The following is a 23,319-nucleotide window of genomic DNA, read 5'->3' as shown; positions in this document are numbered from 1 at the left end:
AATCTCTTTAACAAGTGGTGCTGGGAAGTCTGGTCAACCACTTGTAAAAGAATGAAACTAGACCACTTTCTAATACCATACACAAAAATAAACTCAAAATGGATTAAAGATCTCAACGTAAGACCAGAAACTATAAAACTCCTAGAGGAGAACATAGGCAAAACACTCTCTGACATACATCACAGCAGGATCCTCTATGACCCACCTCCCAGAATATCGGAAATAAAAGCAAAAATAAACAAATGGGACCTAATTAACCTTAAAAGCTTCTGCACATCAAAGGAAACTATTAGCAAGGTGAAAAGACAGCCTTCAGAATGGGAGAAAATAATAGCAAATGAAGCAACTGACAAACAACTAATCTCAAAAATATACAAGCAACTCCTACAGCTCAACTCCAGAAAAATAAATGACCCAATCAAAAAATGGGCCAAAGAACTAAATAGACATTTCTCCAAAGAAGACGTACAGATGGCTAACAAACACATGAAAAGATGCTCAACATCACTCATTATCAGAGAAATGCAAATCAAAACCACTATGAGGTACCATTTCACACCAGTCAGAATGGCTGCGATCCAAAAGTCTACAAGCAATAAATGCTGGAGAGGGTGTGGAGAAAAGGGAACCCTCTTACACTGTTGGTGGGAATGCAAACTAGTACAGCCACTATGGAGAACAGTGTGGAGATTCCTTAAAAAACTGGAAATAGAACTGCCTTATGATCCAGCAATCCCACTGCTGGGCATACACACTGAGGAAACCAGAAGGGAAAGAGACACGTGTACCCCAATGATCATCACAGCACTGTTTATAATAGCCAGGACATGGAAGCAACCTAGATGTCCATCAGCAGATGAATGGATAAGAATGCAGTGGTACATATACACAATGGAGTATTACTCAGCCATTAAAAAGAATACATTTGAATCAGTTCTAATGAGGTGGATGAAACTGGAGCCTATTATACAGAGTGAAGTAAGCCAGAAGGAAAAACATCAATACAGTATACTAATGCATATATATGGAATTTAGAAAGATGGTAACAATAACCCAGTGTACGAGACAGCAAAAGAGACACTGATGTATAGAACAGGCTAATGGACTCTGTGGGAGAGGGAGAGGGTGGGAAGATTTGGGAGAATGACATTGAAACATGTAAAATATCATGTAAGAAACGAGTTGCCAGTCCAGGTTTGATGCACGATACTGGATGCTTGGGGCTAGTGCACTGGGACGACCCAGAGGGATGGTATGGGGAGGGAGGAGGGAGGAGGGTTCAGGATGAGGAACACATGTATACCTGTGGCGGATTCATTTTGATATTTGGCAAAACTAATACAATTATGTAAAATTTAAAAATAAAATCAATCAATGCAAAATAAATAAATAAATAAATATGTCATGAAGACCTGCTGTGGGCATGGCCTTCTGCTGGGCAGGCTAAACTGTTGAGAGTCCTTGGACACATTGTCCTTGCTTACCAGGAACATGGAGACTAGCATGGGGGGCTGGGTGTTCAAATATGTGCTATGAAAAGGTCATCAAACGCATTCGTATCCTATGTGCAGTTGGGTTACAGGCCAGAAATACCACAACAGTTTAGGGGAGGCAGGGATCACTTAGGAATGAAGTAGTCAAAGGACTTCACAGAGGAGGCAAAACTTAACCCAGGCCATCCTGGAAGACTGGAAAATTCAAAGACTAACACAACAAGGAAGAGCAAGCTTCCCAGTTACTAGTCACAGGAGAGCTGTCAGTGCTTCCAGAATGTCTCTCTTTGATCTACATCTGTCCCGTATATGTAAAATAGAACTAGTAATGTCTGTCCACTGGCCCTTTATGAGCTCTAATCTCATAAAGTTTCTGTCAGAAACCTTTAGTTATTCTCTGATCAATACCAGATATTTTCTCTTCCTGGCTTTTAAGTCTCTGCAATTTGAAGACAGTATTTATAATGAATATTTGTGCAGTGTTTTACAGTTTCTAAATTTACTCCAGGAATGCAAATATAGTTTAGTATTAGAAAATATGTCATATACCACATTAACAGATTAAAGGGAAACATCCATATGATCATCTCATTAGATTCACAAAAAGATTTGATAAAATTAATATAATTTATGATTAAAATTAAAATGTGAGTTTAATTTGATAAAGCCCATCTACAAAAATCCTAAAATTAACATACAATGAGGAAACATCACAAACATCTGTTTTAAATTTAGAATGAGAAAGATAACAAGAATATTCATTAGGACATTTTATGTTTATCATTCTATGATATGTGTCTAAAGGTGGCATAACAAAGTGAGTAGGGAAAAAGAAAAAGTATTCAATAAGTGGAACTTACAGGAAAAAATTAGATCCATATTTCATATGGTGACATAAAAATCAACATTAGATAAAATAAGGGCTTAAATATCAAAAGAAAAATCATTAAACTTTTAGTATAAAATAGAAACATATCTATCTGGCCTGGAGTAGGGAAGGACACTTAAGTTATGAAAGAAATTATACTTGTGGGATTTTTAATAGGAAGTTTTTAATTTTTACTAAGTCCTCCCTCTCCTTGATAACTTTCTCTGTTTTGAGATTTTCTTAATGTTTTTAAACACATGATTCTGCCTTGATATTTATCATCCTGTGCTTAGCTAACTTCTTTGTACCTAGAATGCAAACAGTCCCACAGTTCAGATGTCTGTGGCTTACATTTTTCTGCTGAACTAAAAGTGGGAAGGAAGCCAGTAGAGGCGAGTGTCCTGGTTAGACAAGCTGTGGCTCTGGCATGCTGGTTATATTGGAATGTTCCAATGTTACCAGTCCCAGTGTGAGATCTAGAGAGACTCTCAGGTCTCCGAAACGTTATCTTAACCATAGCAACCCCTTTCTTGAGCCAGTTTGCAAGGCTACGTGGTTACATCAACAGAGGCCCACTAGAGAAAGGCAAAGGAAGTTACTGTCAGTGTCTTAGAGTTGGTGTGAACTGTGGGTCCCCAAATCTACACCAGTGGAGAAGGTTCTGGTTTTCTGTGAGAAGGCAAAGCTTAGTCTGGTCCAAACAGACATAACTCCAAGGTCCCAGACTTGGCTTGGAGCTGAATAGTTTTATCAGTTTGGGGAGAAAGTCCTTTTCTTGCTCATTTTTTTGATTCTTCTTTCCCACCCCACCATCAAGTTGAGACTTGTTGCTTGGAAGTGATTGAGCACCTTGCTGGCATCCCACAGGAATGAGTGTTTTGTCTTTGGTGTAGAAGCCTTTGAGATTATAGGTGCCTCTTGCTAGTCACCACTTGCTCACCTAACCCACATATAGTCATTTTATAACAGTTACAATCCCTTGTCTTTCTATGGGATTATGGTTTCTCCAAAGCTTTCACTCTTATGCCACTTTTCTCCACGCTGTGGCCAATGTGATCTTCCTAAAGCACACATGTATTCACTTGCTTCCTGCTCCACTTCTTAAAACTCTGAGGGTTTCTCATTGTTTCAGAATGAAATCCAAACTCCTTAGCTTTGTTTTTATGTGGCACTTGTAAGACCACTTTTAGTTTTACTGAACTTGTAGTGCTCTGATTCCACTGGACTCCTTTTCTCTAGGTCTTTGTTCATATTGTTTCCTCTGTTTCCCCATCTTCCTTCTTACCTGGTTAATTTCTGCTATTCCTTAAGATTTGTATTCTTCCTCAGCTTCTAGCAATTTTTTCCTCAGCCTGCCATCACTGAGATAGTTGCCTATCCTTTGTGCTTCTGTGTGGGCATGCACGCTAAGTTGCCTCAGTTGTGTCTGACTCTTTGCGACCCTATGGACCGTAGCGTACCAGGCTCCTCTGTCCATGGGATTCTCCAGACAAGAATACTGGAGCGGGTTGCCATTTCCTCCTCCGGGGGATCTTCCTACCCAGGAATCGAACCCGCATCTCTTATGTCTCCTGCATTGGCAGGTTCTTTACCACTAGCACCACTTGGGAATCCCTTTGTGCTTCTGTAATTCCAATCAGATCATAATACTCTGATATGTTTAAATGTTGACTTGGCTTTCTCCATCTCTGAACTCTAAGCGTTATGAAAGCATGATCTGTGACTTACCTATTATGTTTCTCTTGAATTTAAACACAGTGCTTGGCATGTAGTAAGCTCCACTAAATGTTTGTTGAATGAACCTACATCCCTGTGAAGTGAGTGGGGTACAGTGCTTAGTCTCCCCTCACCCCATACCCTTTTAGGGATGGAGAGATGGAGAATAAGCATCATGACCTCCCAAAAAGTCACACCAGTGCTTGATGGAAGAAGCTGAACTAGGGTCTGAGGGGTACATTTTGCACTGGAAGATCCTGAAGAAATTCCTGACCCAGTGATTTCCTTCCCTTCTGGGCCTGTGGTGAAGGAAAAGACTGACAGAGATGCCCCTGGTGGGTGGGCAAATGGATGGGTTTGTGACAGTTGGATCAATGAGTTTGCCAACATGTGATCCTCTCTCTCCTCTCCCACTCCCTTCCTGTTCACAGCATCAAACCGAGCTCCCAGCCTCTGATACAGACTGGGGATGATGAAAAGAACCAGAGGACCATCACTGTCAACCCTGCCCACATGGGGAAGGCGTTCAAGGTTATGAATGAACTGCGGAGGTACTTTTCCTATTTTGCCCGTGCCCTTTTGGAAGGAACTTGCTGGGTGAGCGTCATCATGGTTTGAGAACAGAAGTCAGAACACCACCACCTAGTGAAGTCTGACTCTTCCCCACCCACTCTCAGTCAGTTGGCTTTCCCTTTCGAATTCTGATAGAGACAGAATGACTCCCCCAAAGCTCTCTCTTTTCTTTGTATTTATTTAACACCTATCATTTTAGTGCTTAATCACTGGGGAAAAATCCTTTATGGTTGCACCAGTTCTGTTCATAAACTTGATTTCCAACTGAACCAGCTGCTTGAAGGCCAATAATAGAGTGATTGCAACACCTACACACAATTGCAGAGTAAAGATTGCAGATGCCATGCATTTTCTTTTGGCCTCTCTCTCTTTCTTTGGTCTCAACTTTGTCTTTGTCAAGGCAGCCACAGGACAGGGAGAATACCTAGCTTCTAAAATGCAATTTAACTTAAAAAGAAAGAAATGAAGTGCAAAAGCACTCATTCTCACTGAGCTAAACAGTGACGGGTATGCAGACTATTTGTAAGGCCAAGGTGCATGTTTGCTGAGCTTTGTTGCAAGACAGGTTCAGGACATTGAATGAGTTTTTTTGTATGAAGGCTGTGCATACAACCTCTTCTTTATCAGAGCTTCCTTTGCCCATGCCATTATTTTTCTTTTTTATTGAAATACCGTTGATTTACAATGTTGTGATATTTTCAGATGTATAGCAAAGTGATTCAGTTATATATACTTTTTCAGATTCTTTTCCATTATAGGTTATTGTAAGATATTGAATATAGAGTTCCCTGTGAAAGTGAAAGTCACTCAGTTGTATCTGACTCTTTGGGACCTCAGGGACTATGCAGTCCATGAAATTCTCCAGGCCAGAATACTGGAGTGGGCAGCCTTTCCCTTCTCCAGGGGATCTTCCTAACCCAGGGATCAAACCCAGGTCTCCCTCATTGCAGGCAGATTCTTTACTGGCTTATCCACAAGGGAAGCCCAAGAATACTGGGGTGTATAGCCTATTCCTCCTCCAGCAAATCTTCCTGATCCAGGAATTGAACCCAGATCTCCTGCAATGCAGGCGAATTTTTTACCAACTGAGCTATCAGGGAATTCTGCAGGCCAGAATACTGGAGTGGGTAGCCTTTCCCTTCTCCAGGGGATCTTTCCAACCCAGGGATCGAACCCAAGTCTCCTACATTGTGGGCGGATTCTTTACCAGCTGAGCCACAAGGGAAGCCCCATCGTTCCCGGTGCTATAAAGTAAATCCTTGCTGTTTATCTATTTTAGATATAGAAGTGTATATCTGTTAATTCCAAACTCCTAATTTGTCTCTCCCCGCTACCCTTTCGCCTTTGGTGACCATAAGTTTGTTTTCTGTGTCTGTGAGTCTATGTCTCTTTTGTTAATAAGTTCATTTGAATTGTAATGTTAGATTCCACATCTAAGGTATATCATGTGATATTTATCTTGCTCTCTCTGACTTTCTTCACTTTTAGTATGACAATCTCTAGGTCCATCTATGTTGCTGCAAATGGCATTTTTTTTTTATGGCTGAGTAGTATTCTGTTATATATATAATGTTTTATATGTATACACTCATACACACACACACATATAATGGAGATCTATGTGAAAGTGAAAGTTGTTCAGTTGTATTTGACTCTTTGCGATCTCATAGACTACAGTCCATGGAATTCTCCAGGCCAGAATACTGGAGTGGGTAACCGTTTCCTTCTCCAGGGGATCTTTCCAACCCAGGGCCTGAACCCAGGTCTCCTGCATTGCAGGCAGATTCTTTACCAGCTGAGCCACCAGGGAAGCTTATATATCTATATCTATACGTATATATACACATACACACCCACACCCACACGCATACACACCATATCTTCTTCTTCTTTTTTTTTTTTTTTTACTACAACCAGCACCTATTTATTACCTTGAAAAAGTCTTAAAGACATTTATCATTTGTAAAATGCATCATTATCAGTGATTTTCCACTTAAAAAGAGAAACACTGCCATTAAGCCATAATATGCCATTAGCTGCTAGATGCCATCTAGTTTTCTATGATGTTAACTCTGCAAAAATGTACATACGTACATTTTATGGATGTTAACGTATGGAGAAACAAAATACAGTTAAAAAGGGAAGGAAAAGGAAAATTAACAAATTTCTGTACATATTAATGAATATATATATTCACAGGATGAAAAAAAATGTATATACCATATCTTCTTTATCCATTCATCTATCAATGGACATTTAGGTTACTTTTATATCTTGGCTATTGTAAATGTATCTTTTTGATACATTTGATACATTGATAAAGTACATGTATCTTTTTGAATTAGAGTTTTTGTCTTTCCTGGATATATGCCCAGGAATGGGATTGCTGGATCATATGGTAAGTCTATTTTCATTTTTTAAGGAATTTTTATGCTGTTCTCCATAGTGGCTGTACCAATTTACATTCCTTCTGACAGTGTAGGAGGATTCCCTTTTCTCTACACCCTCTTCAGTATTTATTATTTGTAGATTTTTTGATGATGGCCATTCTGATCAGGGTTAGGTGATGCCTCATTGTAGTTTTGATTTGCGTTTCTCTAATAATTAGTGATGTTGAGCATCTTTTCATGTGTTTGTTGTACCAATGCCATTATTTATCACATATTTCATCTTATTGTATGTTATAACTGTTTATCTCCTCTTTTCTCTGTAGTTCATGAGCTTCCTGAGGGCAGGAACAATTTCTGAATCATTTTAATCTCTAGCACCTAGTACTTCATAGGAGCTTTGAGTTATTCACTAAAGATCCCCAGACACACTGGCTAGGCTCTGAGATGTGTGGGAGAGGGTGCAAGGTAAAAAATGATAATAGGTCAATGAAAATGGTCTTCCTACAGTGCAAAAAAGTGTTATGAAGGAAAAATGTATCAGGTGCCTGCCAGGTGGCAGGTGTGCAGTAATTATTAGTTTCTTAAAGGGTGTCATGAAAGAAAGCATGTAAAACTGCAACTTTGGAGAACACATCCTAAGGGGAAAGATGCCTGAGCTAAATTCTAAAGGACAAGTAAGAGTTAGAGAAATGGAAAGTGGTAAGGTTAGGGAGATGTCTTCCAGGCAGAGAAAATGGCATGAGCAAAGCACGTATAGCTGAAGATGTAATTGTTGCGTAGGGGTTTGAACTACTTGTAAAAACAATTCTATATCCCTTTACTTGTTTTTCTTTTCTGCAGGGTCTAGGCTTTGGCATTAAAAACCAAGTTAAATTAGATTTGTCTTATGCTCTATTGCTCAATTTTTATTAATATTAGGCTTCCTGCCAGATTTCCTAGAAGCTCCATCCATAGTTGTTTTAGGCGGTGGATAGTGCTAACATTCATGCCTAATGTTTCTTTGTCACTAAAGAATTTGTATTGTGTTCCCTAGACACTATTGAAGTTCCTCATTTTGTTCCCTTGAGTATGGCTTGTGTCCTTTATCTGATTTAAGGCTTCAGGTCTCCAAATAAACAACCTAACATTACACATGGAGGAATTAGAAAAGAAGTTTAATCAAGGCTCAAAATTAGCAGAAGGAAAGAATTAATAAAGATTAGAGCAGAGATCAAATGAAATAGAGATTAGAATGACAATAGGAAAAAAATGAAGCTAAGAGTTTTTTTGAAAGAATAAACAAAATTGACAAATCTTTAGCTAAACTAAGACAAAAGAGAGAGAACACAAAATTATAAATGAAAAAGGAGACATTACAACTGTTATCACAGAAATACAAATGATTGTAAGAGGCCACTATGAACAATTATATGCCAACAAATTGGATAATCTAGAGTAAATGGATAAATTCCTTGAAACATATGAACTACCAAGACTGAATCAAGAAGTAGAGAATCTGAACAAACCAATAATAATTAAGGAGATTGAATCAGTAAGCAAAAATCTCTCAACAAAGAAAAGTCTATGACTGGATCATTTCACTGGTGAATTCTACCAAATTTCAAAGAAGAATTAACACCAATCCTTCTCAAACTCTTCCCAAAACTCGAGGAGGATGAAACACTCCCAAACTTATTTTAACAAGGCCAGCATTACCCTGATATCAAAGCGAGATAAGGACACTACAAGAAAAGAAAACTATAGACCAATATCCCTGACAAGTATTAACGTAAAATTTTTAAACAAAATACTGCTGCTGCTGCTAAGTCGCTTCAGTCGTGTCCGACTCTGTGCGACCCCATAGACGGCAGCCCACCAGGCTACCCCATCCCTGGGGTTCTCCAGGCAAGAACACTGGAGTGGGTTGCCATTTCCTTCTCCAATGCGTGAAAGTGAAAGTGAAGTCTCTCAGTCATGTCTGACTCTTCGTGACCCCATGGACTGCAGCCTACCAGGCTCCTCCGTCCATGGGATTTGCCAGGCAAGAGTACTGGAGTGGGTTGCCATCGCCTTCTCCTAAACAAAATACTAGCAAACAGTATATGTATGATCTGGTAAAATATGATCTGATGAAAGGATCAAATACTATGATCAACTGAGATTTATCCCTGGGGTGCAAGGGTGATTCAAGGTAAATCAATAAAGATGATACACCGTGTTCATAGAATGAAGGATAAAAGCCATAACATCTTTTTAATAGAGCAGGAAAAGTGTTTAACAAAATTCAGCATCCCAACAAATTGGGTATAGAAGGATTATACCATAACATGTTAAAAGCCCTATGTGACAAACCCATAGCTAACGTCATATTGAATGGTGAAAGTTTGAAAGCTTTTCCTTTGAGGTCAGGAACAAGACAAGGGTGCCCACTTTCACTACTCTTTTTGATCATAGTACTGGAAGTTCTAGCCAGAGTAATTAGGCAACAGAAAGAAATAAAGGCATCCAAATTAGAAAGGAAGAAATAAAATTGTCTCTTTGCAGATAACATGGTTCTGTATATAAAAAACCCTACAAGACTCCACCAAAAAAACTGTTAGAACTTAAAAACAAATTTGGTAAATTTGCAGGATACAAAATCAACATACAAAAATCAGTTGCATTTCTATACACTGATAGTGAGTTGTCTGAAAAAGAAATAAAGATAACAATCTCATTTTAAATAGTGTCAAAACAATGAAACATTTAATAATAAATTTAACCAAGAAGGTGAAAGATCTGTACACTGAAAACTTGATGAGAGAGATTGAAGAAGACACAAATGAAAGATGTCCTGTGTTCTTGCATCAAAAGAATAGCGTTAAAATGTTCATATTCCCCAAGTTATCTGTAGATTCACTGCAATCCCTATCAAAATTCCCATGGCCTTTTTTCACAAAAATAGAGAAAACATTCTTAAAATTTGAATGGAATCAACAAAAGACCCTGAATAGCCAAAGCAATCTTGTAAAAGGAGAACATAGTTGGAAACATTACACTCTCTGATTTCAAACTACAGTTGGCCCCTGAACAACATGGGTTTGAACTTCGAGGGTCCACTTATGTGAATTTTTTTTTTTTCACTAACTGCTATAGTACTGCACTATCTGTGATTCCATATCTCGGATATGAAATTGTGGATATGGAGAGCTGATATAAAGTTAGATGTGGGTTTTCCACTGCATGTGGGGGGAAGTTGGCACTCCTAATCCCCACATTGTTCAAGGGTCAAGTGTATGTGACAAAGCTGTGGTAATCAGAACAGTATGGTATAGACATAGGCCAGTGGAACAGAATTGAGAGCCCAGAAATAAATCCACATGGATATGGTCAACTCATATTTGGCAGGGGAGCCAAGAGTATTTAATGGGGAACGGATAGTCCTTCATCACATGGTATTAGGATAACTAGATGTTCACCTGCAAAAGAATGAACTTGGATGCCTATCTTATATAACTCAAAATGGATTTAAAACTTAAATGTTAAGACCTGAAACCATAAAGCTCCTGGAAGAAAACAGGGGAAAAAATAAATAGGACTCCATTAAACTAAAAGCTTCTGCACAGCAAAGGAAATGATCAACAAAATGAAAAGGCAACCTATGAAAGGAAGAAAATACTGGCACACCATAAATTTGAGGAAGGGTTAATATCCAAAATATATAAAACATAGAACTCAGAAAAAAATGGTTAAAAATGGGCAAAGGACCTGAATGAACATTTTTTCCAAAGAAGATACCCAAATGGCCAACAGGTACGTGGGAAGGGGCTTAACATTACTCATCATCAGGGAGACTCAAATCAGAACCACAATGAGGTATCACCTCACACCTGTTAGAATGGCTACTATCAAACAAATAAACAAAAAACCCTGAGAGATAACAAGTGCTGCTGAGGCTGTGGAGAAAAGGGAACCTTTGTGTGCTATTGGTAGGAATGCAAATTAGTACAGCTGCTATTGAAAACAATATGGAAGTTCCTCAAAAAATTAAAAATTGATCTGCTGTACAATCTAGCAATCACACTCTGGGCATGTATCTGAAGAAAATGAAATCACTTTCTCAAAGAGATATCTGCACCTCCAGGTTCATTGCAGCAGTATTCACAGTAGCAAAGACATGAACACAACGTCAAGTTTTGGTCAGTAAATGAATGGCTACATAAAATGTGGTATATTTACACAATGGAATATTATTCAACTGTAAAAAAGAAAGAAGTCCTGTCATTTGCACCAATGTGGATAAACCTTGAGGGCATTGTATTTAGTGAAGTAACTCAGAGAAAACCAAAGATTCTATGATTTCATTTATGTGTGAAGTCTTAAAAAGCTGAACTCTCAGAGAGTAGATTAGTGGTTGTCAGGGAGTGTAGGTTGTGGGAAATGGGGAAGTGTTGGCCAAAGGGTACAAACTTCCAATTATAAGAAGAGCAAGTTCTGGAGATCTTATGTATAATGTGGTAACTATAGTTATCAATACTGTATTGTATACTTGAAAGTTGCTAAAAGAGTAGATCTTAAAAGTTCTCACCAGAAGAGTGAAAGTTGTAATTATGTGTGGTGATGGATGTATTACCTTATTGTGGTAATTATTTCACTGCTGCTGCTGCTGCTAAGTCGCTTCAGTCGTGTCTGACTCTGTGCGACCCCATAGACGGCAGCCCACCAGGCTCCCCCATCCCTGGGATTCACACAGTATATATCAAATCATTACATTATACACTTGGAACTTACACAATGTTATATGTCAATAGAATTGGGGAAAGACTTTTGGTCTCTCACCATACCTTATTTTGCCTTGTTTAGCTCACTCCAGTAACTACTTAAAGGCAGAGCTCAGGAAATAGATATGCCCACAGAATTCCCCCCAACTCTCACTTTATATTATTAGTATTTCTTCCTTTTGCTTAAATAACTGAAAATCCTGCTATGTCCCCCCATCTTTTTTTTTTTTGTGCAAGTTACCACACTTTTGCATTTTTCCTTAAAAGCATCGACTTGGATTTAACCTCTTCCAGCAGTCCTGGTGCTTCTCTTTTGTGTAAATTACCATTTGCCAGTCTCTTCTGAGAAACATTTTCTCAAGGTGCTCTGTGGGAAAATAGATCTGAGCCAAAATGAGTTTTAAAAATGCTATATAAAACTGCTATACTCCTCTCCAAGATTCAAAATATATATAGGTAGATTAAAACCTCTGAGAAGTCATACAATAAACTTGTCTAACTGAGGGTTTCCCTCATGGTTTTGAACCCTCTTTGGTTGTTATGTACAGACCAAGTGTTTTGTGAAACTTATTTCGGAAAACACTGGTCATTTGCTGAGACTTAAGTGAATAATCTTTGTATTAGTCAGGGTTTTTCAGAGAAACAAAACCAATAACATCTATTTTTATTATTATTTATATATATGTTATTGGTTCTGCTTCTCTGTAAGAGGAGATTTATTATTGGAATTGGCTCACTTGATTATGGAGGCTGAGAATTCCCACAGTCTACTGTCTACATGCTGGAGAACCAAGAAAGCCAGTGGTATAATTCAGTCCAAATCTGAAATCCTGAGACACAAGAGCCAGTGGAGTATGTCTTGTGGTCCAAAGCCTGAAGAACCAAGACCTCTGATGTCTGAGGGCAGAAGATGATGTATAGTCCATCTCAAGGAGAGAGAAGATTCACCCTTCCTCCACCTTTTTGTTCTATGCAAGCCCTCCGTAGATTGGATGTTGCCTACCTACATTGGTGAAAGGGATCTTTTCTCAGTCTACCAGTTCAAAGGCTAATCTCTTCTGGAAAGTCCTTTGCAGACACATCCACCAATAATATTTCATCAACTATCTGGACATCCCTTATCCTGGTTGAATTGGCACAAAACATTAACCATCACAATCTTGTTTTCCTCATTTTGTTTTTTTTCAAATGGACCGCAATCTATTTATGTTTTTGTTGGGAAATTTTAGTTCAGGTTTGGGCATGATTTCCCTTTAGTTTTCCTTTAAATTAAAAAATTTTCTTTTAATTTTTTTTTTGTAAAAAGAATATATTGTAGAATATTTAGAAAATACAGGTGAGGGAAAAGTCACAGTGGAAACCATTATTAACATTTAGGAGAAGATCTTTTTTTCTTTAAAATATATGTCTCAGCTGGATTTTTTTTTCTATGGGTGATTTTTAATTTTAAAAATATTTTAATTTTATTGGGGTATAGTTGATTTACAATTGTGTTAGTTTCCAATGTACAGCAAAGTGATTTAGTTATACATATATTCATTCTTTTTAGGATTTTTTCTCTTATAGGTTATCACAGAATATTGGGTAGAGGTCCCTGTGCTATACAGTAGGTCCTTGTTGATTATCTGTTATGTAGTGTGTGTGTTCAACCAGATTTTTATTCTTAACATTTTGTTGAACAATTTTTTTAATGTTACTAACTGTTCTACAACTTCATTTAAAGTGGTTGAATGATACTCTATTTTTGTTTTTTTAAAAGCAGTTCCCTGTTGTTGGATGTCTAGGTTTTCCAGTTCCTTGCATAAATGATACTCACAGTGGTTTTGCGTAGGGCAGGATAGTGCTCTGGTCACAAGCATAGACTCTGGAGCCAGACAGCCTGGTTTTAAACTTTGGCTCCAGTGCTGATTAGCTATGTGACCCTGAACAAGTTAGTTAATATCCCCAACCTCACTTTTGTCAGCCATAAAATGAGGCTAATAATAGTTCCAGTCTTGCTGGCTTGTTAAGAGAATAAGTTAAGTGCTTAGAACAGTGATAACACATCAGTGCTGTCACTGTTGTTAAGTACTTGTGCACATATACATTATTTCTATAGAATTAATTCCTAGAAGTAGAGTTGCTAACTGAAACAGAAAGTAACATAATAATAGCTATTCCTTAGATATTTTATGAGTTCCTGCAACAAACTGAACATTCTGTGTTAGCTTATTTGTTGATGATGTGCTTCAGGAGTGTGGCAGTAGGTGGGACAATCAAAGCCTTGCCCCTCAATCTCACTTGCATTCTAGTGATGTTCAAGATTATATCAAGTTTTAAGGTGTTTAGATGACCGACTGAAAAAACTAGGGTGGAATGGGTGATGCAGGGAGAGAAAGGGGACCTCAATAGACATTTTATTGATTTGGGCAATTTCAGTCGGAACTGGGGAGAGGCATATTTTGTTAGGAGAAAGGCCAGGGTGAAGCACCTGGACATCCAGGGGTCAGGCTAATGAAATGTTACCTGATATTCCAGGGACCTGGGATTATTTCCTGCATTATTTTCACATTCCCCTCCTCCAATTTTAAGCTTTTTTTGTTCAGGCACACATGTTCTTTGCAATTTATGAATCACACAATTCACCTATTTCCTATTCTTTATACTTCCATGATAGAAAATGAGCTGCTGGCATGGTAACCAAGCAGCCTTCCTCCTCTTTTTGTACTTCATCACTCTGCTCTGGTCAGACCAACAGCTGCTTCTGGGCAGCAGAACCCTGATGGCTGTTTGTTTTCTGACTTACTGGCCAGCCAGCAAGTGGGCACGTGGTCCTTGTTGGAAAAGCACCTCCTGATCAGGCCTGAAAATGAGAGACAATCTTCTATCTCATCTTTACAGTTTTAATTTCTTGTCTATCCACTGCAAACAATTCTCTGCTTCATCTTTTTTTCTTTTTAGATTATGTCCAGTATGGGTTTTTTTTTAAACTATAGTAATAAAGACAGTAATGAGATACTTTAGTATACTGCTTTCTGTTTTTCTTTTGAAGTGTATCTTTGTTTTTAGCCTTTACATTAATTTTGTACTTCTTGCTTTTAGTATAGCTTTTTAAAATTGAAGTTTACTTGATTTACAATATTGTATTATTAATAGTTTCAAGTATATAGTATACTGATTTTTTTTGCAGATTATATTTCATTTATAGGTTACAGGATATTGAGTATAATTTCCTGTGCTGTACAGTAAATCTTTGTTGCTTATCTCTTTTATGTATAGTAATTTATATATTTTAATCCTGTATTCCTAATTTGCCCCTTTCCCCTCATCTTTGGTAACCATAAATTTGTTTTCTGTGTCTGTGCGTCTGTTTCTGTTTTGTACATACATTCATTTGTGTTATTTTTTAGATTTCACATGTAATATTGTATAGTATTTGTCTCTCTCTGTCTGACTGATTTCACTATGCTAAGTCACTTCAGTCATGTCCGACTCTGTGCGACCCCATGGACGGCAGCCCACCAGGCTCCCCCGTCCCTGGGATTCTCCAGGCAAGAACACTGGAGTGGGTTGCCGTTTCCTTCTCCAATGCATGAAAGGGAAAAGTGAAAGTGAAGTCCCTCAGTCGTGTCCGACTCTTAGCAACCCCATGGATTGCAGCCTAACAGGCTCCTCCGTCCATGGGATTTTCCAAGCAAGAGTACTGGAGTGGGGTGCCATTGCCTTCTCCGGACTTATTTCACTAAGCATAATATTTTCTAGGACCATCCATGTTGCTGCAGATGGCGATTTTTCATTCTTTTTTATCACTGGGTAATATTCCAGTGTGTGTGTGTGTGTGTGTGATCTTCTTAAGTCAATCATCTGGGCATTTGGGTTGCTTCCATGTCTTGGCTATTATAAATAATGCTATTGTGAACATTGGAGTACATATATCTTATTGATTTAGACTTTTCATTTTTTGCAGATATATATGCTGTTTTTTAAATTTTGATAACAGCTTCATCAAGATATAATTCATATAACATACAGTTCACCCATTTAAAGTATACACTTTAATGGTATTTATTATATTAGCAGACTTGGGCAACCAACAGTCAATTTTTGAATATTTCTATCACTTCTCCCCGATCCCGTATACTTTAGCAGTAATTCCCCCATTATTCCTATCCACTCACCCCGCCCCCCCACCCCCACCCCCAGTACTAGACAATCACTAATCTACTAATCTACTTTCTGTCTTTATAGATTTGCCTATTTTGGAATCATATAATATGTCTTTAGTGACCCACTTTTTTCACTTATTATAATGTTTTCAAGGTTCATTCATGCTATAGCATGTCTCAGTATTTCATTCATTTGTATTGCTGAATAATATTTCATTGTATGGATGTACAAATTTGAGACCATTTTGCTATTGTGAATATTGCTGCTGGGAACATTCAGAAACAAGTTTTTGTGTCCATGTGTGTTTTATTTCTCTTGAGGATGGGATTCCTGGGTCAAATAAAACCTATGTTTAACCTTCTGAGGAACTATCAGACTGTTTTCTGCAGCACTTTACATTTCTATCAGCAGTGTATGAAGGTTCCAGTTTCTCCATATCCTCATCAACACTTATTATATCCTGTGTTTTGATTATGACCATCCTAGTGTGTGTAAGGACTTATCTCATTGTGGTTTTGATTTGCATTTCTCTGATAACTAATGATGTTCAGCATCTTTTTATGTCATCATTGGCAATTTCTATATCTTATTTGGAGAGTTCTATTAAGATACTTTGCCTATTTTATATTGGGTTATATGTCTACTTATTATTGAGTTGTAAGATTTCAAGTTCTTAATATATTCTAGATACAAGATGTTTATCAGACATATGATTTACAAAGTTTTTCTTTCATTTTGTATGTTTTCTTTTCACTTTCCTGATGTCCTGAAGCACAAAAGTTGTGAACTTTGATGTCTAATGTATTTTTTGTTTGTTTGTTTGTGCTTTTGGTGTCCTATCTAACAAATCATTGCCTAATCCAAAGTTGTTAAGATTTACCCTAATGTTTCTTCTAAGAGTTTTCTAGATCCAGCTCTTACATTTAGGTCTTTGATCCATTGTGAGTTAATTTTTGTATATGACGTTAGGTAGAGATCCAATTTCATTCTTTTGCATGTGGATATCCAGCTACTTGGGCTTCCCGAGTCGATTTAGTGGTAAAGAACTCACCTGCCAATACAGGAGATGTGGGTTTGATCCCTGGGTCAGGAAGATCTCCTGGAAAAGGAAATGACAGCCCATTCCAGTATTCTTGCCTGGAGAATCCCATGGACAGAGGAGTCTGGTGGGCTCAGTCCATAGGGGTCACCAAGAGTCGGACACAACTGAATCGACTTAGCAAACAAAGCACATCCATTTAATCCTAGCACCATTTGTTGAAAAGACTATTCTTTCCCAGTTGAATGGTCTTAGCATCCTTTCAGAAATTAGCTGACTATGAATGTGAGTGTTTACTTTTAGACTCTCAGTTCTATTCTGTTGATCTGTATGTCTATCTTTGTGCTATTACTATGCTGTTTTTAGCTTTGTAGTAAGTGTCCCAGGTGGTTCAGTGGTAAAAGAATCCACCTGCCAATGCAGAAACTGCAGGAGATGCAGGTTTGATCCCTGGATTGGGAAGATCCACTAGAGGAGGAAATGGCAACCCACTCCAGTATTATTGCCAGGATAATCTCATGGACAGAAGAACCTGGCAGGCTACAGTCCAGGGGGTTGCAAAGAGTTGGATACAACTGAGTGACTGAGCATGTATGCACATAAGTTTTGAAACTGGGATACCTGAGTTTTTCAACTCCTTTCTTTTTCAGGATTGTTTTGGCCATTCTAGATTCCTTGCATTTATGAATTTTAGGTTCAGCTTGTCCCTTTCTGCAAAGAAGCAGCTGAGAGTTTGATAGAAATTGTGTTGAATTTTGGAGGAGAATTGTCACCTCAACAGTATTAATCTTCTAATTCATGAACACTGGAGGTCTTTCCATTTATTTAGGTCTTCTTTAATTTCCTTCAATTGTGTTTTATAGTTTTAAGGTATAGGCTTTGCACTCATTTTGTTAAATTTATTCCTAAAATATTTAATTCTTTTTGATGCTATTGTAAATGGAATTTTTAAAATATATCTTTTGGATTGTTCACTGCAAGTATACAGAAATACAATTGCTTTTGTATACTGACCTTATGTTCTGCAACCTTCTTATACTCCTTTATTTATTCTTCTAATTTTTTAGTGGATTCCTTGGGATTTTGTATGTACAAGATCATATCATTTGTGAATAGAGATAGTTTTATTTCTTTCTTTCCAATTTGTATGCCTTTCATTTCATTTCCTTGCCTAATTGCCCTGACTTGCCACATTAATATTATCTTTCTTATTAGCGGTATTTGATACAATTGATCGTTCCTTCTTTTTTGCAACCTTCTTTTCACTGGGCTTTTTGGGCACCACACCCTTTCTCATCTCTTTTGTTGGTTCTTCTTCTTCCCCCAACTTCTTAACCATTTCTTGCCTGTAAATTCCAGACCCTAGTATCCACTTGCCTACCTGACAACCCCACTTAGATATCCAAAAGGCAGCTCAAATTTACCATGTCCAAAACTTACTCTAATCATAAATGAAGTATTTTGTGGAAAAAAGGGAGACAAGAAATCAATTAATATTTACTGAATATTTATTATTAACACTATTCATTATCTTGTTTACAGCACATGTCAATTCTATGATTCTCAGGGGTCATGAATCCTGGTCAGTTTGATTCCAGGGTCTGAGCTCCTTCCTAACATCTCTACTGTATTTCCTTTAGACACATTGTGTATAACTCAACTTTCTCTCCTCCAGATTGTCCTTTGGAGTAGTATATGATCACTCAGAAAAAGAAATCTCACAGGATCTCTGGTGACTGGCCTCAGAAGTGCTTATAAGCCATGCAGTGCCTCTGGAGCTGCACCTTCCCTTTCCTCTGTGTAGTGGAGACAAAGACGTCTCCAGTGTGAAGGCAGGTGGTGGGAAAGCCTACTTTGAGTGTTTGGCAAGTTTTTATTGGTTACTTTCCCTGGTGGCTCAGATGGTAAAGCATCTGCCTACGATGCAGGAGACCCGGGTTCGATTCCTGGGTGGGGAAGATCCCCTGAAGAAGGAAATGGCAACCCACTCCAGTACTCTTGCCTGGAAAATCCCATGGATGGAGGAGCCTGGTGGGCTACAGTCCATGGGGTCGCAAAGAGTCGGACACGACTGAGCAACTTCCCCTCTTCCTTCCCAGGTTAGAGTTTCTCTGGCCTTGAGATGTACCTCCTGCTTCTCAGAACTGCTCTGATTTATTTGCTGACTGGATTCTCCATCTTTATTCCTTTTTCCTTCTTGTCTCGTCTTCATTTGTTCAAGAATTATCAGCCTTTCTGGGTTTGTGTAAGATATCCCACTTTATTTGCTTTCCCAGTTCCTGACATTGAAAATTTGTTCAGCATCTGTGACTCATCTATGTCAGTACTTTCCTTATCAAAATATTAATACTAGTTACCAAAAAAATTACTTGCCTTTTTAAATAGCCCTGATAACTCTATTTTCTCTCCCAAATCTTTAACAGAAGTGAAAATGTCCAAGATGAATCTATTCATGTTGGGAATACATTTTTAAAATATATTTTATCCAAATTTAAACAAGTAGTACCTACAATCTCATTTGGCCCCCACGGTGTATGTCCCAAGGCAGCTAAGAAAGCTGAGAAAATTGGTGGGGTCAATTTGTTCATGTTCTTATAGCCTGTTGAGTCAGAGCCAGTTCTGTTACCAGTTGAGCTGGTTTATTCTGATAAGGTTTGCGTTTAGGGTGTGCTGTTCACTGCAGGATGAGGTCCCACCCCCAGGTTTTGCCTCTTGGTGCCCAGAGGTCTGACCCTTCCCAGAAGTCCCCTCACTGGTTCCTTATTCCATGTGCTGGATCTTTCCTGATCCCCTTTCCCTTTTGGAGCTAACCTAGCTTCTGTCTTTTCCCATTCTAAGTATCAACCAATCATGAGGCAGAAATGGTACTGCACCTGGAGTCAGAACTGGATTGAAGACTAAGGCTTTTGTGGTTTTGGGTCACCTCTCTGAGCATCATAGGGTGATCTCTAAGGGCATTTGCAATTCTAGCCTTCTCAGGCTTTATGACTCTATTTCTCTGAAAAGTGAACCTGGACTAATATCTGAGTAGTTGGCTTAATATGCTCTACCAGGGAGGGCAAATATGTAGCTTCTCTTCCATCTGCTTACCATTATCTCATCACTGTCATGTGGAACCCAGTCATGACCTCAGACTTCTCAATTCAGTATCAGTTCAGTTCAGTTGAGTCACTCAGTTGTGTCTCACTCTTTGCGACCACATGGACTGCAGCACCCCAGGCCTCCCTATCCATTACCAACTCCCAGAGTTTACTCAAACTCATGTCCATTGAGTTGGTGATGCCATCCAACCATCTCATCCTCTATCGTCCCCTTCTCCTCCTGCCCCCAATCCCTCCCAGCATCAGAGTCTTTTCCATTGAGTCAGTTCTTCATATCAGGTGGCCAAAGTACTGGAGTTTCAGCTTCAGCATCAGTCCTTCCAATGAATATTCAGGGCTGATTTTCTTTAGAATGGACTGGTTGGATCTCCTTGCAGTCTAAGGGACTCTCAAGAGTCTTCTCCAATACCACAGTTCAAAAGCATCAATTCTTCAGCACTCAGCTTTCTTTATGGTCCAACCCTCACATCCATACATGACTACTGGAAAAACCATAGCTTTGACTAGACAGACCTTTGTGGCAAAGTAATGTCTCTGCTTTTTAATATGCTGTCTAGGTTGGTCATACCAACCTTTTCTTCCAAGGAGCAAGCATCTTTTAATTTCATGGCTGCAGTCATCATCTGCAGTGCTTTTGGAGCCCAAACAAATAAAGTCTCTCACTGTTTCCCCATCTATTTGCCATGAAGTGATGGGACCAGATGCCATGATCTTAGTTTTTTGAGTGTTGAGCTTTAAGCCAACTTTTTCACTCTCTTTCACTTTCATCAAGAGGTGCTTTAGTTCTTCTCTTTCTGCCATAAGGGTGGTGTCAACTGCATATCTGAGGTTATTGATGTTTCTCCTGGCAGTCTTGATTCCAGCTTGTGCTTCATCTAGCCTAGCGTTTCCCATGATGTACTCTGCATATAAGTTAAATAAGGAGAGTGACAATATACAGCCTTGATGTATTCCTTTCCCTATTTGGAACCAGTCTGTTGTTCCATGTCCACTTCTAACTGTTGCTTCCTGACCTGCATACAGATTTCTCATGAGGCATGAGGCAGGTCAGGTGCTCTGGTATTCCCATCTCTTTCAGAATTTAAGTTTGTTGTGATCCACAATTCAGTATAGTGTGCATGTAACTACTGCCAGTGGATCACGGTTGAACTGTGTTTAATCTCCCTGTCTTCCCTCCCACTTCTAGCACTTCAAGCTGAGGGAGGGACTAGTGGTGACCAGGATACTATAGAGGTTAAGAACGTGGGTTCTTGGGTTCAGCTCCTTATATTCAAATCCTGTCTCTACTGCTCCCTTTCTGTGTAACCTTTGGAAAGTTACTTAATGTCTCGGGGTCTCAGTTTCCTTATTTTGAAACATGGGACATAATAATAGCTAAACATCTTAGGGTTGTAGAGAGGATTAAATGAAATAATATGTATTTTAAAAAGTGCTTGGAACAATGCCTGGCACATGTAATTAAAAAAATGTTAGCTATTGTAATGATAATAGCCATGATAAGAATTTGAAAGGTTGGTAGAGGAAAAACTCTTGAATTGGTAGGGCTTGTAGTATCCTTGCAGTCTTCAAAGTAGTCAAATTTTCATTCCCTCTCTGAGTGTAGAATGATCCTGTTTAAAATGTCATTCCTTCCTTCCTTCATTTATTAGTAAAAATTGGAGCCTTCTGTGTGCTATGCATTCAGCCAGGTGTCTAGGATATGACAATAAATAAGTCCTTTTCAAAGGTTTGTCACCTTGTTTGGGATGAAAAACAAGTAAAAATGTGGTTACAGTTTTCTTAATTGCAGCGATTGGAGTTTGCACAGGGTCTTTAGGGAGCACTGTGTATATACGTGGAGTTTCTTTGATGATAGTGTTAAACCTGGGTGGGAAGAGAAATATACTCAAGTCCTCCAGACATGGCTGGCCCCTTACCAGTGTTTCATAGGCAGTGAGTGGACCGCTTGGGGAATAGTTAATACCTGTTCTCAATGGTGGCACATCTCAGGGGCATGCTCATGCTCCTTGGTGCATTCAGTCACTCAACTAACAGCCCAAAACTGTTCCCACTGCTCATTGAGCTGTCCCCCTGTCTCAGTTGCAGCTGATAGAGTTGGGGAGCAGAAATGTGAAGACAGATGGAGGAGCCCTGAATTTGCAGCTACATTGTAGTTGGATCTCTGCAGAGTTGAGCGCCTCAGGAAAGCATGAATGTCAGGCTTATCAGGGACTTGGAAAAGGTGATGAGTCCATCCCACTGCCTGACTCAAGATATGGCAGATCCGTTTGCAGCCATAGACAGTGATAGTATGGAATGTGGGTGGGAAAAAAAAGTACCCTTGTATGGCTGGGGGTGGGTGTTTGTGCTGTGACCCATCCTTTCCCCTCACTGGTGTCTTACAGCAAACAGCTACTGTGTGACGTGATGATTGTGGCAGAAGATGTCGAGATAGAAGCCCACCGTGTGGTCCTGGCAGCCTGCAGCCCCTACTTCTGTGCGATGTTCACAGGTATGAGGGGCAGACAATAAACCCACACGTGTGGGACTGTAGTCCCAACTGGGAGAACGTTGAGGGTGGTGGTGTGAGTGGGGGAGGAAAGAGAAGGCTCCACCCTGAGGAGCTTTTATGTGCCGGATTCTTTGCTCTGCACCATGGAGGTACCAAGAATTGTGATGGACTCATAGCCTCAGTCAGGCCTGTTGAGCATGCAGCCCCTATTGCAGTTCTCTCTGAGGAACAAAGGTAGAATCACAGTCCATGAATTCTCAGACTTTGCTGTGTATTGTAATCATGTCGGGGAGCTTGTTAGAAATGTAGACTCTTGGGCTCACCCTCAGGCTTCTTCCCTCTCATTTTGCAGTTTGGGGACACTGAGACTGAGAGAAGGAAGGGACTTGCCTGAGGTCACCCGGTGAATGAGGGGAACTTGGCTTCTGGACTCCTGGCCCAGGGCTGGCTGGCCTAGCTGTTTCACATCTTGTCAGTCCTTTGCCATTTCTTCCAGGCAGGGGCCCTGAGCCTCCTCTAGCCTTTTTACAGGAGTGTTGGGAGAGAGAGTGGCTCAGATAGTAAAGAAGCTGCCTGCAGTGTGGGAGACCTGGGTTCAATCCCTGCGTTGGGAAGATCCCCTGAAGAAAGAAATGGCAACCTACTCCAATATTCTTGTGTGGGGAATCCCATGGACAGAGGAGCCTGGCCCGCTACAGTCCGTGGGGTCGCAAGAGTCAGACATGACTTAGCTACTAAACCTGGGAGAGAGTTGGGAGACGTG

At 39.3% G+C, this 23,319-nt stretch overlaps 1 protein-coding gene and 1 non-coding gene across 5 annotated transcripts in view; both read left to right on the top strand.

The window, feature by feature from the left end:
- Nucleotides 1–23,319, top strand: part of KLHL3 (kelch like family member 3) — a 276,969-nt gene that overhangs the window by 159,753 nt on the left and 93,897 nt on the right. For all 4 annotated transcript variants that reach the window (XM_059888747.1, XM_059888748.1, XM_059888749.1 and 1 more), the window contains 2 exons: nt 4,509–4,628; nt 22,450–22,556. In XM_059888747.1, the coding sequence (XP_059744730.1) occupies nt 4,509–4,628; nt 22,450–22,556 (227 nt within the window). The remainder of the gene's footprint in view (nt 1–4,508; nt 4,629–22,449; nt 22,557–23,319) is intronic.
- On the top strand, nt 18,851–18,922 carry TRNAR-ACG (transfer RNA arginine (anticodon ACG)). The gene has a single exon. It is a non-coding gene; the product is annotated as a tRNA-Arg (tRNA).

Source organism: Bos taurus, chromosome 7, assembly GCF_002263795.3.
Source record: "Bos taurus isolate L1 Dominette 01449 registration number 42190680 breed Hereford chromosome 7, ARS-UCD2.0, whole genome shotgun sequence".
In the NCBI taxonomy this organism is placed as follows: domain Eukaryota; kingdom Metazoa; phylum Chordata; class Mammalia; order Artiodactyla; family Bovidae; genus Bos; species Bos taurus.
This window is presented reverse-complemented; position numbering and strand designations above follow the sequence as displayed.